Here is a 17,837-nt window from a genome sequence, read left to right as displayed (position 1 = left end):
TCCGTAATGCTCCATTAGCCATGTAAGGCAACACACTAAAGAGTTGTGTGGATCTAAGCCTGGATTCAAAGACCATCAATCAGATTTGGCTGTCTGGTTTTGATTTGACAAGTTTTTCTGATAGTTTTCTCCATTAACATATTTGGATTTCACATATTTCTGAGACAGTTTCTGGTTTGATGTTGGAAAACAATGTGGACACTTCAATGAGGGAAATGGTTTTTAAACATATTTATAAATTTTGCTTTTTAAAATTAAAATGTAATTATTACATAATCCCCACCTTTTCTTTCTTCCCATGATACCTTCCATGTACATGCCCCAATTTTCATTCATTCATATTCATAATCTATATTTTTCTTTGGGATGGGGCCCCATAAAATTTCTGCCTTCCACATTAGCATGTCAAATGGTGGTGCACGTGTTCTACTCTTCTTAGGCAGTCACATTCTTGAAGTACCATGGTTCTTCTCATTTCTGAAAGGTACAATCTCATAGTAGGTTTCCTGGCCTCCTATCTCTTAAAATCTTCCTGCTCCCTCTTTCAAGATGTTCCCTGATCCTAAGGTGAAGAAACTGTGTTATAGATGCATACATTGGTCTGGACACACCATGATCTCTGTATTTGAAATAAGAAGTTTCTTTGGTGACATCTGTCTGTATGTATGAAGATGAATATTTAGCATGCAGTTAGTAATTGCAATGCTTTTGCAAAGAGGCAGTAACAGGTTTCTATTTAAGATATTTATCTTACTTAAAAGACTAGCCCTCCGATGTTAGGTTTAGAGTAGCAGGTATTTTCCCCTCCCTCCCGTTGAGTGTACATTAAGTCCAACTTGGCACAGAGCGATAGCTATAAATGTGCAACACTTGTACTCATACCCAGCTATACAGGAACATTTTGAGTGAGGAAGTATTAATGATATCACTGTATGTTGCAGTAAATATATAGAGATTCCATATATATATAATCTCTACCTACCTGCACTACAGCCAGCTCCGGTGGGCCAGTGTCATCTGCCAGGTGTTTTCATCTCAGTCAGCAAAGCATCTCACCCGCTAAGCTCCCAATCTCCATTCCATGCTGCCACACGCTACTACTATCTGAGCCCACAGTGGCTACCGTCTTGCAACTCTATCATCTAGTTCCCAAGGTAGGTTGTCACCATGTCCATACAGAGTTTGCCTATCTCAAGGCTCTCTTACCGAGGACTCTGCTCACATTCCCAGCATCTGCCCCTGTGGTTATAGTCACAACTCCCAGTTACCTGTTAAAATCAAAACTCAATAAGCTTGTAATTTAGCTACCAGATTTATACCTTAAATTCCCAATCCACAAAATGTCCACATAACAAACTCACAAACAATTGATAATGATATAAACTTCCTACCTAGATAAGACAAATTGTCCTATAAAAATCCATCCCTTGTACCTGTAGCCATTTAAAACCATACAGATCTGGGTTGTCCAGGTTGTCCTTCTCTTTCTCCATTTTGGTTCTTTTCTTTCCCCTCTCTACCGCCTTACCAAACTCTGTCCCTGTTTTACTTTTTCACTGCCAAATCACAGGCCTTGCTTTATATTGTGCCTGTCTTCAGTTGTATAAAGATAACAATCTACAACTGTACTTTTACTTATACATGTATTTTTCATAGAGTTATATGCATATGATTTTAAAATATGCACAATGTTTATGACAATATTGTTTATAAGGTTCTATATAACAAATGTCTACTTACTGAATAGGAAATAAATAAGGAATATTCATAGAATGGAATACTGTATAACAGTGATCAATGACTCCATCTACTGTAGTCATAGAACAAATATAATAATAAGTCAATGAATTGAGAGGCAGCATAATTTTTATGTTTCAGTACACATAAATCTTTGAAATGCGAAAATCTATTATTGGTAGAAGTCAGGATGATAACTGTCTTTTTGGAGGAGCAATAAACAAACAGACATGAAAACAGAATTCAGTATTACAAGCAATGTTTTATTCCTTAATCTGAAATATATTATGTCTGTTCAGCAATTTGTATACTTTTTATTTACATAAACTTATATAAAAACAAAAGTAAGAGAAAAATCATATTCATGTTAGACATGTATTCATATTTCTTCCAGTTATTATTTCCCCAAATTTAGAAGCTACATTTACCTTAAATATTCAGTTAAAGCTGTTTAAAGTTTTAATTTGAAGTATCATATCTAGCAAATGCTAACTAATAATTAAGTGTGACAGAATATTGGTTCTATAAAAACAATTGAAAATATTTGATAGCATGGCACAGGGAAACTTGCAGGTGGAATACAGATTATATAAGGTTAAACAAGGAGATCCATTTAATGTAATTTAATTAATTTAGAATTTACATGTAGAGAGCTTTGACCATAAAAGAAGTAATAGACACAGACAATGTTCTATGTCTTGAAAGAATTCAACTATTCATCCAAAAAGGAGTCAGAGATCTTAATTATACAACTACATGAAGCTGAATTCTGGCAACAGACTTACTGTTTTTGATTAGAGGGTGATATACTTCAGAGCCTCCAGGAAGCCATTAAGGCTAAGGGACACCTTAATAGTAAGTTAAGCAAACATTAAGTTAAGTAAGTTAAGTAACATTAAGCAAAGAATCAGCTAAGCCGTGCTCTAGGAAGACCAGTGTAAGTGTGTGGTGATGATAAGCATTGTATCAGTTTGTGGTAAGTAGAACCACGGATACAAACAGAATGCATCTATTCTTCATTACAAAGTTTTGAAATATTTGATACAGAAAGACAACGTTAGTGAGTTCCAAATATCTTAGTCATAGTGAGAATGTTATGTGGCATTAATAAAAATAATATATACCTCATTAAAATATTAAGTACAGATATATGCTTCTGATAACAGATACAACTCTAAACATTTGCCAAGGAAACAACTCACAATAGAAAGGTCTGGGTAAATAGTGCAGTTTATAAAGCCTTTAGCCCAAGCATGGTGGCCTGATTTTGGGTTGCCTCACTCATGTTAAACCCAGCAGTAGCAGTGCATGTCTCAAATACCAGTGCTGAAGGGTGGAACCTTGGAAGAAGAGAAGATTCCTTGAACTCGTTGGCCAGCCAGACTCATTAGTGAGTCCCAGGTTCAGTGAGAGAGCACTTCCTCCAAGTAAATAATCAAGTAATATTGATTGATCTTGATCATGATCAAGAAAGACATCCAATATTTATGCTTGGCCTCCATATGCATACATGTGCAGAAGTACCAGCAAGAACATTTACATGCACGCACACACGCAGGCACGCAGGCACGCATACACACACACACGCACACACACGCACACACGCATGCACACACAAACACATACTACAAACTTATTATTTTCCAAAATGATTTCATTATATAACTTAAGGGATCAGCTTACATAGCAAGAGAGGAATTCAAATCTATGAATGCATCCTGAAATGTAAAAAAATGTTAGAATGTTTACAAGTCTGAAATATATTGGACAAACTCTAAAGAACTTAAATATGTCATAGGGTAGGATGAATTATTCCAAGTGTATATACATGCCGTTGGCCTTCCTGCTTGGTTGGAAACATATGTATAGACTTGGAAGTCCAGGAACCATGCAGCCTGAAGGAAGATCTTACACCATTTGAAGAGTAACCTGAGACATGGAAGCCCAGGAACCACACCTGAGGAAGTTTTCTCAACAGAGGCGTTTTATCTCCCAGGGGAAGGTATCCCAGACCGAGCAGAGGAACCCATGGACCTCAGCCTCACTCCACTCCTTTGTTTCTTCCACTCTTCTGTTCTTGGCTTCTTCTGATGAGTCATACCAGACGGCAAACTTATAAAAAGGGTGTTATTGGGAAGTTCTAGAATATGGAGAGACCAATCCAGGGAGGGCTGCTGCTGCTACAAAGAGATGTCAACTGGGAACTGAGCAGACCCAGCCTTTATAATAGGGTTTCTTGTGGTGGCAGTCCTTTCCAGAGTAGAAATTTCCTCTGTGTGTGTGTGTGTGTGTGTGTGTGTGTGTGTGTGTGTGTGTGTGTGTGTTTTCATGTTCAGAATTGTTGAGTTTTTGTGCTCAGGAGTTGGTGGGTTTTGTAGGAAACTTCGGGATTGATGGGTTTATCTGCTCAGGAATCAGTGACCTTTGGTTCAGACTTTTTCCCTAAAATTAGTGTAATACGTGAAGGGTCCTATTGAGGGGCTGGAGAGGACCTTTGTGGCAGTTACAGGGGCTGGAAATGCACTTTTGACAATTTGGATGGTCTAGAGGAGGGGCCTGGTTGCAGGAGTTTCTCAGACAGGGACAGGACCACTTTATTGCCTTGAGGGTTTACAAAATTTCAAAATATACAAAGTTTACAATGGCAGTCCACAGCAGGGAAGTCTTTCTCTACTACTAAGTCTTTATGAATATACAACACTTATGCTATGAATTCTTCAAAAACCATGGTTCTCAAAATATGATACATTAAGCTCGGAAGGTAAAAGAACATTTTCAAAAGGTCCACAGTTAAAACACTTGCCATTAATACTAGTGGATACTATTTGCTACTTTTATTGCACTGACATTTCAGTCAAAGTACAAAAATAGTGACATTTAAACTTTGTGTCATGTTATCACAGTTAAAGGAGTGGCTTTGAACAAATACTAGCAGTAACTAGTCACTTTAATCCCTTACTGATATTAAGGAAGAAGTAATGCAGTAGTTGCACTAACATATGTCATAATTTATCAATGAATTATAACTATAATTAACCTGTAGTTATAAATAACTAATGTCCTTATAGCAAATCACATATTACTCCTGAACAAATAATAAAATGAAATACAAACTATGCATAAACACTCTTGAGCCTATAAAAATATGTGTTGTCTTATGTGGAAGCATATACATTTCTGAGCTGGCAACAGAATTAGCTGCTTTTTTGTCATAGAATATCATTTGTATCAGGAAAAATAACGAGTTTAAATTATTGTTACATGCACTTGATTTATACTTTCTTTTATATACCTTTCTGTCCCTATGTTCTAATTTTTTAGTTCAAGGACAATGATTTACACACACATTATAAGCATCACACAAATCATGTATTTAATGAAGTTTTCTTCTAAAGGATCACTTACTAAAACTAATGACCCACAATAGTCTTAAACACAAATTGGCAAATTTCTCATTCCCAAAGCTTGAACTAATGAGAATTTTAATATAAATAATACTGTTGATGGATATTATAAAAAGCAATGCACGCATGTGAGTAAAATTTAGTCGATATAATGTACCTTGATAGCTAATTTATAATAATTGGAAGGAAATATCTGCGTGCATGAATAAACAGTACAAAAGGAATTTGATAGCATGCCTTTTAATCCTTCTAGAAACCCTGTTAATGACTACACAGCTAAGAATTACATTTTGCTTTTTAGGTTAACAGGATTCCACCTACCACCACCAGTGACAAGTACCAAATCCGTGTTCTCACTACGGTTGACCAGTGACTTTGCTGTTAGTGCTCATGGATTTAAAGTATATTATGAAGGTAAGTGATGATAATATAAAAGATACCAATTCCCATACATATGTAAACAGGAGTTCTCCGAGTGTGATAATGGAAGACTACTTACTATAGAAGCATAATGAATGTTGTTGTTCACATATTTGTCCGAAATCTTGTGAAGAGATGGCTTTATTTTTTTTTAAATTAAATCACCATCCAAAGAGTACACAGGAACAGACCCATGGCTCCAGCTGCATATGTAGCAAAGGATGGTCTTGTTGGGCACCAAAGAGAGGAGAAGCTCTGGTCCTCCCAAGGCCGGACCCCACAGTGTAGGGAAATATCAGGGCTGAGAGGCAGTAGAGGTGGGTGGTTGGGCGGGGGGAATGAGATAACATTTGAAATGTTTATAAAAACCCCAATAAAAAAGGAAAAGAAAGATGTATTTATTTTTATTTTGTGTATGTGTACCATAGATATGCAGTATCAGGGGTGGCCAGAGGAGGGTATCAGACTAGTTAAACCCCAGGAATTTATTTTCTTATCATCACTAAAGTACTGTAAACATCTAATGTTACTAGCTTCTATGTTTTCACACCAAAACTAATCCTCAGAATAGAAACAATGTTCCTGTTTACTTAAGAGTTAGTGGGGAGGTCTGGTGCGATGGGAGTGAGGATCCGGTACATCCTCTTGGAGACGCAGGGGGACAAGAAGGAATGGGATGAGAAACTGTTGGAGGGCAGACTGGGGGGGGATAATGACTGGACTGTAAAAATGATTAAAAATAATAATAATAATAATAATAATAATAATAATAATAATAATGGTAGTATATCAAAGAGTAGTGGGGTGGTATACAAAAACCCCAGTTCTGCTGAGGATGCTAAATGTATAGAAATACATATTTTTAAGTGAATAAAATTTTTACTGGTAAAAAATCTATTCTTGAATATTTCTGTTAGAAGTCCAAGATTAATAATTTTCTGTTTATTATTTATCAAAAATCCTTATATTAATGAGTGGAATCTACCCCTTAACCGTAGTGACATTCTATCATTTCCTAACCTGTATACTAATGCAGTGTATAATAGAATGTTTAAAGAATATACTACAAAACAGTCTTGAAAGAAGCACAAAAGCAACAGCCCAAATAAAAGCATTTTATATCTGAGAAAGTTGCAAAATAAATGTTATCTGATACAGAGCTGGTTTTTTTCTCCTCCTTGTTCTCTTCCTCCTCTTCTTCAAAAATACAGTGTACCAGGGAAATAAAATATTCCCTAACTTTATCTGAAATATCAATATATGTATAAGCTTTGAATAGTTTTTTGTGGCTTACACTTCTCAATTCTTCCCTTTCAAAGAAAAATGAATTCAATCTTCATTGTAATCTTTTCCAAGGTATTTTTATTCATCTTGACAAGTTAATTAATAATATTCATTACCATAATTGCAAAAGTTTAAGTGTAATTTTGACAATACTTATGATTTTAAGAATGCAAATATTTTCTAGGTGATTATTCAGAAAAATCTTATATTCTTTTCATTAAGCTACAGTTATTTTTAGGGTAGTTTACACTTCAAACAAGTACAAAGTATATTAAAAATATAAGAGCAGCTGGTGAGTTTTGACATTAGCATGTTTTCTAGTTTAGCTGTCAAGTTTTATAAATTCATTTTCCAAAATGTTTCAATAGCTATCATTGCTTTTATAAACATGACTCCTAATTCTGCAGTGTTTTGCTCCCTGTAAATTTCTGTCTTATTTTTTTCTTTAGGAAACATGACATATTTTTTTATAATTTTCAAATATACTTTTGAAATGTTCCAACTGTAAATACATAACATATTCAAATACCAGTGGGATTGGCTACCACACGTTGGTATCTTTGCCATGTGTCCTATGTTTCTTGAATTTCAATAACAATTTACTGTAATTCTCCAAGTTAAATAGAGCACACAAAAAGCAATCCTATAGCTCTATATGTGAAAAATCTCAAAGATCTCCGTTGGATTATTTGCTCAGGGTCTCACAAAGTGAAAATGTGAGCTGAACTCTCATTAATTGGTCCAGAAAGACCTGAACTTTGAAGCTTATCCAGGACTATAATCCTTCAAGGCTTCATCCAAGTTGGAAGCCACGAGTGCCTAGTACATACACGTCTCCTGTTACCATGATTCATGGGTCTCAGATCCAGCCACTGATCATTCTGACACTGCCACTGGGTATTTTTAGTTAGATCTGATTGCTTCCAAAGTAAGAGAACAAAAGATTATGGTAATACTACTCAAATCCCATGTGTTTTTCCCTTGAATAGAATTGAATTATCAAGCAGTTCTAATCAATTTTTCCAGTGTGAAATAAATGACTGAAAAATATAAATCCAACTGCAGTCATTGTGCCAGAAGATTTGTATCATCTCTAACTTTCATTAGACTACTGTAGATCATTAAATTAAACAATGGAGGGTGCAATTCTCATGTCATCTATAAGATACACATTAGGATACTCTTCACCATGGAATGAAAATACTTAATTATTGGATGTCTAGAGTCAAGCTGTGATGTATGCAATTCATAAAAACTTTTTTACTCTCAATATCCAGGTGTTTATTTTCCTCATTATTATTTCTCATTATCTTACATTTCTCATCATTGTTTGAATCATTTATTTATAGAATTTTCTCTCATATGTATTTTAGTGGTAATTTTAAACAGGAAGAAAAAGACCCTTCTGTTCATTGAAACAATGAGTTTGAGAAACACCAATACCTACTATGTAGTTGTACTATATAGCTAAATGATTTTTGAAAACTGGCAAGAGTAAAGTTAATAAGAAATTATTTTTTAATAAGCCTAATTGTGAATAAGGTTCTTATGCCTTTCTACATATGATGAACACATTTGAAACTTTTGGCCTCTTTAAGAATAGGTTTTTTTGTTTGTTTGTTTGTTTTTGTTTGTTTGTTTTTGTTCCTTGAGAATTTCATGTGATTTGATCACATTCCTACTTCTACTGTAACTTCTCCCAAATCCACGTCTCCATTCCTATTGTCTCATACTGTCTCAGTCCTAATCCCATCAAATTTGCATAAAGTTTTTTTCCATTTTTTTTCCCCATCAAGACCAATTTGTTCTTGCCAGATGCTATTGGATGTGTGTTTGTTCACTGCAGAGTGTTTGATTTACCAGAGGCTCCACTCTTGGAGAAAATTGCCTCTTCCTCTTCTTGCAGTTAACAATTGCCAATAGCTACTCGGCTAGGGGTGACACTCAGCGCTCAGCTCCCCTCTCCGTGCTGAGATGAGATCTGGCTCAAGCTTGCTAGGGTTTGTTCATGCTGTCACAACCGCTGTGCATTCATATGTGCAGCTGTTCTGCTGTATCCAAAAGACACTTGCAAGGAGGGAGGTCTGTAGATACGTTCTATTTAGGGCTAAGCTTCCAGCGGTCTCTTATTCTCTGCACCTTGAACATGTGTCCGGCTCTGTGTTGATCACCATCATTTTCATATTTTAATTCAGAAGCATAAGAGATGTGGCTGACAACGCTAATGTGTGGCATTCACAGAAAATTTTTTGCTGTCTACTCACAATGGTGTGAAGTGACTTTTCTCATTCTGGAAGATACCATAGCAGTTTTCAAAAAGCAAGAAATTGAAAAAATATAGTGGTGACCAGTTTCAAAAGTTTATTGAAATGTTCTGCCATTGCAATCCTTATATAGTTTTGAGAAGTTTAATGGGAACTTAAGCAATTCTGATCAAGTACATGGTAGTACAAAAGTATTGCTAAAATCAGAACAATTCTCAGTAGGTGCTAAAAATTTTTGAAAAAAATTAAAGATAAATACATCAGTTTTAACGTTTTAAAATGCCACAAAACTGTTTTAATAAATGCTTCACAAATAAAAAATAGTTAGATTATTTAGATCCCACTCACCTATCATACAGATCATCCTTATCCCCCTGAGAAGATCAATGCACCTTAATGTTTGTTTTGAATTATAGAATTTTTAAATTATTAAGCTTTAAAAGTCTAAGCACGATTTTGAGCAAATGCATGTAAGTCACAATCAAGTCAGTCATTCTCTGGCAAAACAATTGAGTCTCAGCCAGAGTATTCTTTGCTGTAACATTGCAAATATTAAGTTATTTGTTAAACATATTTTATAAAGACAGATGCTATGATTCGGAAAACCTGGAGCATGAACTTTCATCCATGTGAAGACAGCATCCTTGTTCAATGCCTCTTGCACAGACTGAATTCTTTTGCCTTTAGGTTTACACAGAGCAGATGAATTTATCCATTGAAATACTCTAATTCCAAAGTTAAATTCTTGGCAGACAGACACTTTATGATAAATGCTGTTAAGGCTTTTATTTAATGTCTTCATTTTTAATTTTTATTTAATTTTTCTTTTTGTTTACCCTTCAAGCCCTTTGGTATATATTATGGCTCCTAGAGTAATGTGTCTATAGTATTCTTGAATGTGTGACAGGGAGTGGGTTTCCATGTTTACATATGATTTTTTTATGTGTTTTCTGGCCTCCTTTCCTTTTGTTTCTTTGTCCTATTTCAGCATCTTTGGTTTGTTTTTATTTTCTTTTATTCTATTATTATCCCTTAGAAGCCTGTTTATTTCTAATGAGAGAAGAAAAGGGAGTATATCTGGATTGGGGACATGAAAGTAGGAAGAATGGGAGAAATAAAAAGAAATTTCTAAGCAGGATCAGTATATGTCATAAACATAATATTGTAATAAAATATAGATTTGAATATATAGATGTAGATTTATTTATTTTCATGTTGGGTCTCCATATCCAAGTTAAACATATTTTATATTATTTACAAAGAAGCTTCAATGGTTTGAATAATGTTAGAAGTAAGAGGTTACATTTTATACGTTTCATATTTTGGCAAAGTGTAGCAGGACAGTCTCCAGAATTTTCTGAATCTCTAGTCTTGTCTAATAACGAGTTGTGTGAATTTACAGAAATTTCGTATGAACATTTTATATTTCTTATGAAGGATAGTTTTTAAATGATGCCAGCTTCACTCAAGTCTCTCCATTTTGCTCAGGACATTCAGTGTAACAAATGCCATCAATTTCTGAAAATAATTTTAAAAAATACATAGTTGAACTCACTGTTATAAAATTTGTCTGTAAGGTCAGAGTGTCAGTACATTTTCTCAATTTGGTTCTCTTGGTTCTGAATATTTTACTTGCAATAATCTGTAAGAATCTTGAGGTCATATGATAATTTTATACTCTTTTTATACTTGTCTTTAATTTCAGCACATCCCTGACATGATGTAAACCATTCATTTAATGAATGTTTATTGAGACTCAGCTTACACAGTGTACAGCTGACCATCAGAATATATATATATATATATATATATATATATATATATTCAGAAGGAATAAAACATAGGACAGTTCATGAAGGCAGATGCAAGATTTAATTACTTCAGATATAGTTGTTTACATCAGAGGTTAAGATATGATAATAAATATTTTGTGTTATTAAATATCCCTACTTCCTTAGTATTATACACAGCAATCAAAATACTAAGTTTATAATACATACTCTTTGTGCTTCACATAGAAAGGATGAGATGATACAAAAAGATTGACTTTATTATTCAGAATAGAATGAGTAATTTTCGGAGTCATATTTTGCAATGAATATCCTTCCTTTAAATATGTTGCTAAAAGATTTACATCTGCCAACTACATACGTTTATAGTTTTATATGAATGCTAGGATGGAGATTAGTTGAAAAATCTTACTAGTTTAATTCTAATAATACATGGAGATACTTTTACTTTAAAAACCTATAAATATTCTGATAATCATTATAATTGAAATTGTATGTTAATTGCATTAAAATACATCGTGTGGTGGCCTAGAAATTATTTTGTGATTTATTTCTCTCTTTCTAAACTATAATAAGTTGCTCAAACATAAGTTTAAAAACGTTTGTTTCCAAATACTTTAATATATAACAAAATATTGTTCAATTAGCGTCATTCAACACATTATGCTAAGTATCTCTTATGTTGTATTATATAAATAATAAGAAACAAATATGTTCTCATGTATTATCATTTTTGTACATTTAAGTTTTTTGAAAAGTATTGAGTGAAGGAACAGATATAACCTGCTATTTATTTTGTCTTTGCTTAAGAATTATTCAAATACGAAATTTCTTTTTAGCAGGCATTCAAAGTATTGTTTGTGCTGAATAATGTAATAGTTGTCTTTTCATTTGGGTTTCACAGGAATCACAATGCTGTCCCTGTGTCATCCATCCTTGTTCAGGGTGAACCAAAGAAAGAATGATACATCCATATGCAAAGAGTAAAACAATCATAGAGGTGGAGAAGAGAGTCTGCTCATGATGTACAGCTCTGAGCTAACTGTTACCTGCTAGGAAGACCCAAAACACCCGGCAATATTCCCAAAGCACTGAGAGACAGTGGTTAAGGAAGTCTGGGAAGCCTTTGTAAAACTTACTTGATACTTACTTGTTACCTTAGAGTCCTTTCAGCAGCCATAAAATATTCACCTTGGATACACGCTTTTTTATGAAAGGAAATGAATGGCAGGTGAATCTGGGGAAAAGAGAAGGTGGGAGGGAGCTTGGAGAAGCAGGGGGAGGGGAAACTGTGATTGGATGAATTGCATAAGAAAAGAATCTATTTTTTAAGAGAACTGATAACTATGTTTCTGGATTAAAGAAAGAAATATCTTTTCATACACACTGGTTTAGAAAGGATGATCACCTTTAAAACTGAACTTAGCACTTTGTAACTATAACATGGTATTATTCAGTCAGTTTGATTAAATTTGGATAAAATTTGCCCTGTAGTGACAGACTTAATAGAGACAAGTGGCTTATCTGTAGATACTCCATAGGTTTGTTTTATTTTTTTTGAAATCTATTTATTTTTATTTTTGTTTAAGATTTATTATGTATACAACATTCTGCCTGCACGCATGCTTGCAGGCCAGAAGAGGGCGCCAGTTCTCACTATAGATGTTTGAAAGCCACCCTGTGGTTGCTGGGAATTGAACTCAGAACTCAGAACCTCTGTAACAGTAGCCAGGATTCTTTTTTTTTTTTTTTTTTGATATTTATTTATTTACATTTCCCTTTCCAGGTTTCGGTTTCCTGTCCAGTAGCCCCCTATCCCCTCACGCTCCCCCTTTTCTATAAGGGTGTTGCCATCTCCATCCCTCACTTACCGCCCCCACCCCTGGACATTCCCCTACATTGGGGGTCCAACCTTGGCGGGAGCAAGGGCTTCTTCCAGTGGTGCCCAGCAAGGCCATCCTCTGCTACCTATGCAGTTGGAGCCAAGGGTCAGTCCGTGTATAGTCTTTGTGTAGTGGTTTAGTCCCTGCAAGCTCTGGTTGGTTGGCAATGTTGTTCTTATGGGGTTGCAAGTCGCTTCAGCTCCTTCAGATCTTTCTCTAATTCCCCAAATGGGGATCTCATTCTCAGTTCAGTAGTTTGCTGCTAACATTCGCCTCTGTATTTGACATGTTCTGGCTGTGTCTCTCAGGCGAGATCTATATCCTGTTCCTGTCAGCATGCACTTCTTAGTTTTATCAATCTTACCTAGTTTTGGTGGATATATATATATATATATATATATATATATATATATATATATATATATATATATATATATATATATATATATATCTACAGGTGGGGCAAGCTCTGAATGGCCATTCCTTCAGTCTCTGCTCCAAACTTTGTCTCCATAACCCCTCTTATGGATATTTTTGTTCAGCCTTTTAAGAAGGAGTGAAGCATCCACATTTTGGTCATCCTTCTTGAGCTTTATGTGTTCCATGGATTGTATTTTGAGTAATTTCAGCTTTTGGGCTAGTATCCACTTATCAATGAGTGCATACCATGTGTGTTTTTCTGTGATTGAGTTACCTCACTCAGGACAATATTTTCTAGTAAATTCCATTTGCCTATGAATTTCATGAAGTCATTGTTTTTGATAGCTGAGTAGTATTCCGTTGTGTAGCTGTACCACATTTTCTGGATCCATTCCTCTGTTGAAGGACATCTGTGTTCTTTCCAGCTTCTGGCTATTAAAAATAAAGTTGCTATGAACATAGTGGAGCATGTGTCTTTGTTGTATGTTGGAGCATCTTTTGGGTATATGCCCAGGAGGGGTATTGCTGGGTCCTCAGGTAGTACAATGTCCAATTTTCTGAGGAACCTCCAGACTGATTACCAAAGAGGTTGCACCAGTTTGTAATCCTGCGAACAATGGAGGAGTGTTCCTCTTTCTCCACATCCTGGTCAGCATCTGCTGTCACCTGAGTTTTTGATCTTAGCCATTCTGACCGGTGTGAGGTGGAATCTCAGGGTTGTTTTGATTTGAATTTCTCTGACAACTAAGGATGTTGAACATTTCTTTAGGTACTTCTGAGCAATTCATTCTTCCTCAGCTGAGAATTCTTTGTTTAGCTCTGAACTCCATTTTTTTAAATAGGGTTATTTGGCTCTCTAGAGTCTTAAGTTCTTGAGTTCTTTGTATAGTTTAGATATTAGTCCTCTATCAGATGTAGGATTGGTAAAGATTTCTTCCCAATCTGTTGGTTGCCATTTTGTCCTAATGACAGTGTCCTTTGCCTTACAGAAGCTTTGCAGTTTTATGAGGTCCCATTTGTTGATTCTTTTTTTTTTTCTTTTTTTCGGAGCTGGGGACCGAACCCAGGCTTTGCACTTGCTAGGCAAGTGCTTTACCACTGAGCTAAATTCCCAACCCTCATTCGTTGATTCTTGATCTTAGATCATAAGTCATTGGTGTTTTGTTCAGGAATTTTTCCCAGTGCCCATGTGTTTGAGACTCTTCCCCACCTTTTCTTCTATTAGTTTGAGTGGATCAGGTTTGATGTGAAGGTCCTTGATCCACTTGGACTTAAGCTTTGTACAGGATGATAAGAATGGATCAATTTGCATTCTTCTACATGCTGGCCTCCAGTTGAACCAGCACCACTTGTTGAAAATGCTATCTTTTTTCCATTGGATGGTTTTAGCTCCTTTGTCAAAGATCAAGTGCCCATAGGTGTGTGGGTTCATTTCTGGGTCTTCAATTCTATTCCACTGATCTGCCTTTCTCTGTACCAATACCATACAGTTTGATACTCTGTAGTTTTGAGGATACAGACATCATCAGCAACTATTAAGTTTCAGACATTTTGTAGTCTTTTAAATTTAACAAACTGATCTCCTACAAATTCAATCAGAATATTAATAAATCCTTCAGAAATCAGAATACACTGAAGTACACTGCATCACAATCAAAGACTTTATTTCATGTCCAACCAAAGAAATAACAAGAAGATAAAATACTTGGTTTCTGAAACCTTATTCCCATACACAGGAACAAAACGGCAAGGGATATCTATTGATACAGCAGTCCGTTGCAGAAGACAGTGATGCTGAACTAAGTTAGTGTGACTAAGATATACAAGAACCCAATCAAACTTGTACCATGTTTAAGTGGAGATAGCGCCTTAGGCTGCTGATCAATGACCGGACTCAGGGCTTCTACAGAAGAATGTGGCAACCATTACAAATGGATGAATACCAATTTTTTAACATACCAATAAAAATTTTTATTAAGGTAATCACTCATTAAGCATGTTGTATTCAATCTTATCTGCAAGTTTATAAGATTATTATGGCAAGTGAGAATATTTATCAGGCAATTTATCTTGTCACATGTAAATTTTTTCATTGCCTAAAGAAATCACAGTATTTAGCAAAGGAAAATTTGGTATATACAAATAGAAAGGCCCTTATTTCTAAAATTGTTTCTGTAATAATTTATTTATTTATTCACTTACATCCTACTCACTGCCCCCTCTCCTGGTAACCCCCCTCTGAGAAGCCTTTCCCCATCCTCCATCCCCTTTTCCTCTGAGTGTGTGCCCCCACATATTACTCTAGCCTGGCACATCAAGTCTCTGCTAGGCTAGGCACATCCTTTCCCACTGAGGCCAGAAAAGGCTGCCCAGCTAGGAGAGCATATCGTATACACAGACAACAGCTTTTGGGTTAGACTGCCCTCCAGTTTTTCCAGATATACGTGAAGACCAAGCTGTATATTTGCTACTTTTATGTAGGGAGGTTTAGCTCCTGCCCCTGTATGCTCTTTGGTAGGTAGTTCAATCTCTGAGAGTCCCAAGGGTCCAGATTAATTGACTCTTGGCTTTCCTGTGGAGTTTCTATCCCCTTTAGGGGCTATAATCTTTTCCCCTACTCTTACATAAGAGTCCCCAAGCTCCATCCACTATTTGGCTGTGAGTATCTGTATCTGTCTAAGTCAGCTGCTAGATTGAGCCTCAGATGACAACATCCTGATTGCAAGCGTAAAGAACACCATTAATAGTGTCAGGGATTAGTTCTCGCCCATGGCATGGGTCTCTAGATGGGCTGGTTATTGATTGTCCATCTGTAGTCTCTACTCCAGCTCCTGTGCCAGATTTCTAGTTGACAGGATAAAGTTTAGGTTGAAATTTTTATGAGTCAGTTGGTGTCTCTATAACTCTACTGGTATTCCTGCCTGGATACAAGAGATGACTTCTTCAAGTTCCTTATCCCCAGTGTTGTGAGTCACAGCTAAGGGTACCCCCGTTGATTCTTGAGTGCCTCCCATATCCTGGAGATGGGAAATGAGCCTGAATGTTTTTCTTTGTTGAATCTTTGTGTGGTTTAGGTATCAGTGTGACTGTGGTTTCATAGAATGAGTTTTGCACTATTCCTTGTTTCTATTTTGTGGAAAATATGGAAGAGTATTGGTATTAGCTCTTCTTCGAAAAGTCTAGTAGAATTCTGCATTAAAATCATCTGGCCCTGGGCTTATTAGTGGTGTGTGTGTGTGTGTGTGTGTGTGTGTGTGTGTGTGTGTGTGTGTGTTGGGGGTGGGGTGGGGTTGAAGATTACTTCTATTTCTTTAGGGTTATAGGGCTGTTTCAACAGTTTACCTGATCTCGATGTCACTTTGGGAAGTATCTATCTAGAAAACCATCTGTTTCACTAAGATTTTCTAATTTTGTTGAGTACAGACTTTTAAAGCAAGACCTAATGATTCTTTGAATTTCCTTGCTGTTTGTTGTTATGTCTCCCTTTTCATTTCTGATTTTGTCTACTTGGATACTGTCTTTACATCTTTTGGCTAGTTTGGCTAAGGGTTTGTCTATCTTGTTGATTTTTTTTCAAAGAACCAGCTCTTGGTTTCACTGATTTTTTTTCTTGGTTTCATTGTTTTCTTTGTTTCTAACTGATTGATTTTAGCCATGATTTTGATTATTTCATCTTTTACTCCTCTTTTCTGAGCTTACTTCTTTCTTTTTCTAAAGGTTTCAGGTGTACTTTTACATTACTGGTATGAGAAATTTCTTTTCAGAGGCACTTAGTGCTATGAACTTTCCTCTTAGCACTGCATTCATTGTGTCCCACAAATAAGGGTATGTTGTGCCTTAATTTTCATTGAATTTTAGAATTTTTTTAAATTTCTTTATTTCTTCCCAGATGCAAAGATCATTGAGTAGAGAATTGTTCAATTTCTATGAGTATGTTTGTTTTCTGGTGTTTCTGTTGTTGAAATCCAGCTTTAATACATGGTGATTTAATAAATTCAAGGTGTTATTTCAATTTTCTTGTATCTGTTGAGGCTTATTTTGAGACTGACTATATAGACTATGTTGGAGAAGGACCTATGAGGTGCTGAGAAGAAAGAATATTCTTTTGTGTTTGAGTGAAATATTCTATAGATGTCTGTCAGGACCATTTGATTCATAATGTCTGTTAGTTTCATTATTTCTCTGTTTATTTTTTGTCTGCATGACATGTCAGTTGGTGAGAGTGGGGTGTTGAAGTCTCTCACACTAATGTGTTGGGTTCAATATACAATTTAAGCTTTAGCAATGTTTCTTCCACAAATGTTGGTACTCCTGCATATGGGTCATACATGTTCATAATTGAGATATCATCTTGGTTGATTTTTTCTTTGATGTTTATGAAGTGTCCTTCCCTGTCTCTTTTGATTAATTTTGGTTGAATGTTTATTTCATTAGCTATTAGAATACTATTTCAGGCTGCTTCTTGGGTTTGCTTAGAAAACATTTTCCTGACCTTTCCTCTGAGGTAATGTCTGTGTTTAATGCTGAGATCTGTTTCTTGTATGCAGCAGAATAATGGACCCTATTTTCACATCCTTTCTGTTAGCCTGTGTCTTTTTATTTGGGAATTTAGTCTGTTAATCTTGTGAGATTTGA

The 17,837-nt window shown here is 35.5% G+C and overlaps 1 protein-coding gene across 7 annotated transcripts in view; it reads left to right on the top strand.

Annotated features, from left to right (window-relative positions):
• Csmd3 (CUB and Sushi multiple domains 3) overlaps window positions 1–17,837 on the top strand; it is a 1,319,129-nt gene that overhangs the window by 165,899 nt on the left and 1,135,393 nt on the right. For all 7 annotated transcript variants that reach the window (XR_010053386.1, XM_063264433.1, XM_063264432.1 and 4 more), the window contains exon 3: window positions 5,443–5,555. Coding sequence is in view for 6 of the 7 variants with exons in the window: in XM_063264433.1 (XP_063120503.1) it covers window positions 5,443–5,555 (113 nt within the window). In the remaining variant the exon portion in view is untranslated. The remainder of the gene's footprint in view (window positions 1–5,442; window positions 5,556–17,837) is intronic.

This window comes from Rattus norvegicus, chromosome 7 (genome assembly GCF_036323735.1).
Source record: "Rattus norvegicus strain BN/NHsdMcwi chromosome 7, GRCr8, whole genome shotgun sequence".
Taxonomy (NCBI): domain Eukaryota; kingdom Metazoa; phylum Chordata; class Mammalia; order Rodentia; family Muridae; genus Rattus; species Rattus norvegicus.
The sequence above is the reverse complement of the archived record's forward strand: the minus strand, read 5'-3'. Positions and strand labels throughout refer to the sequence as shown.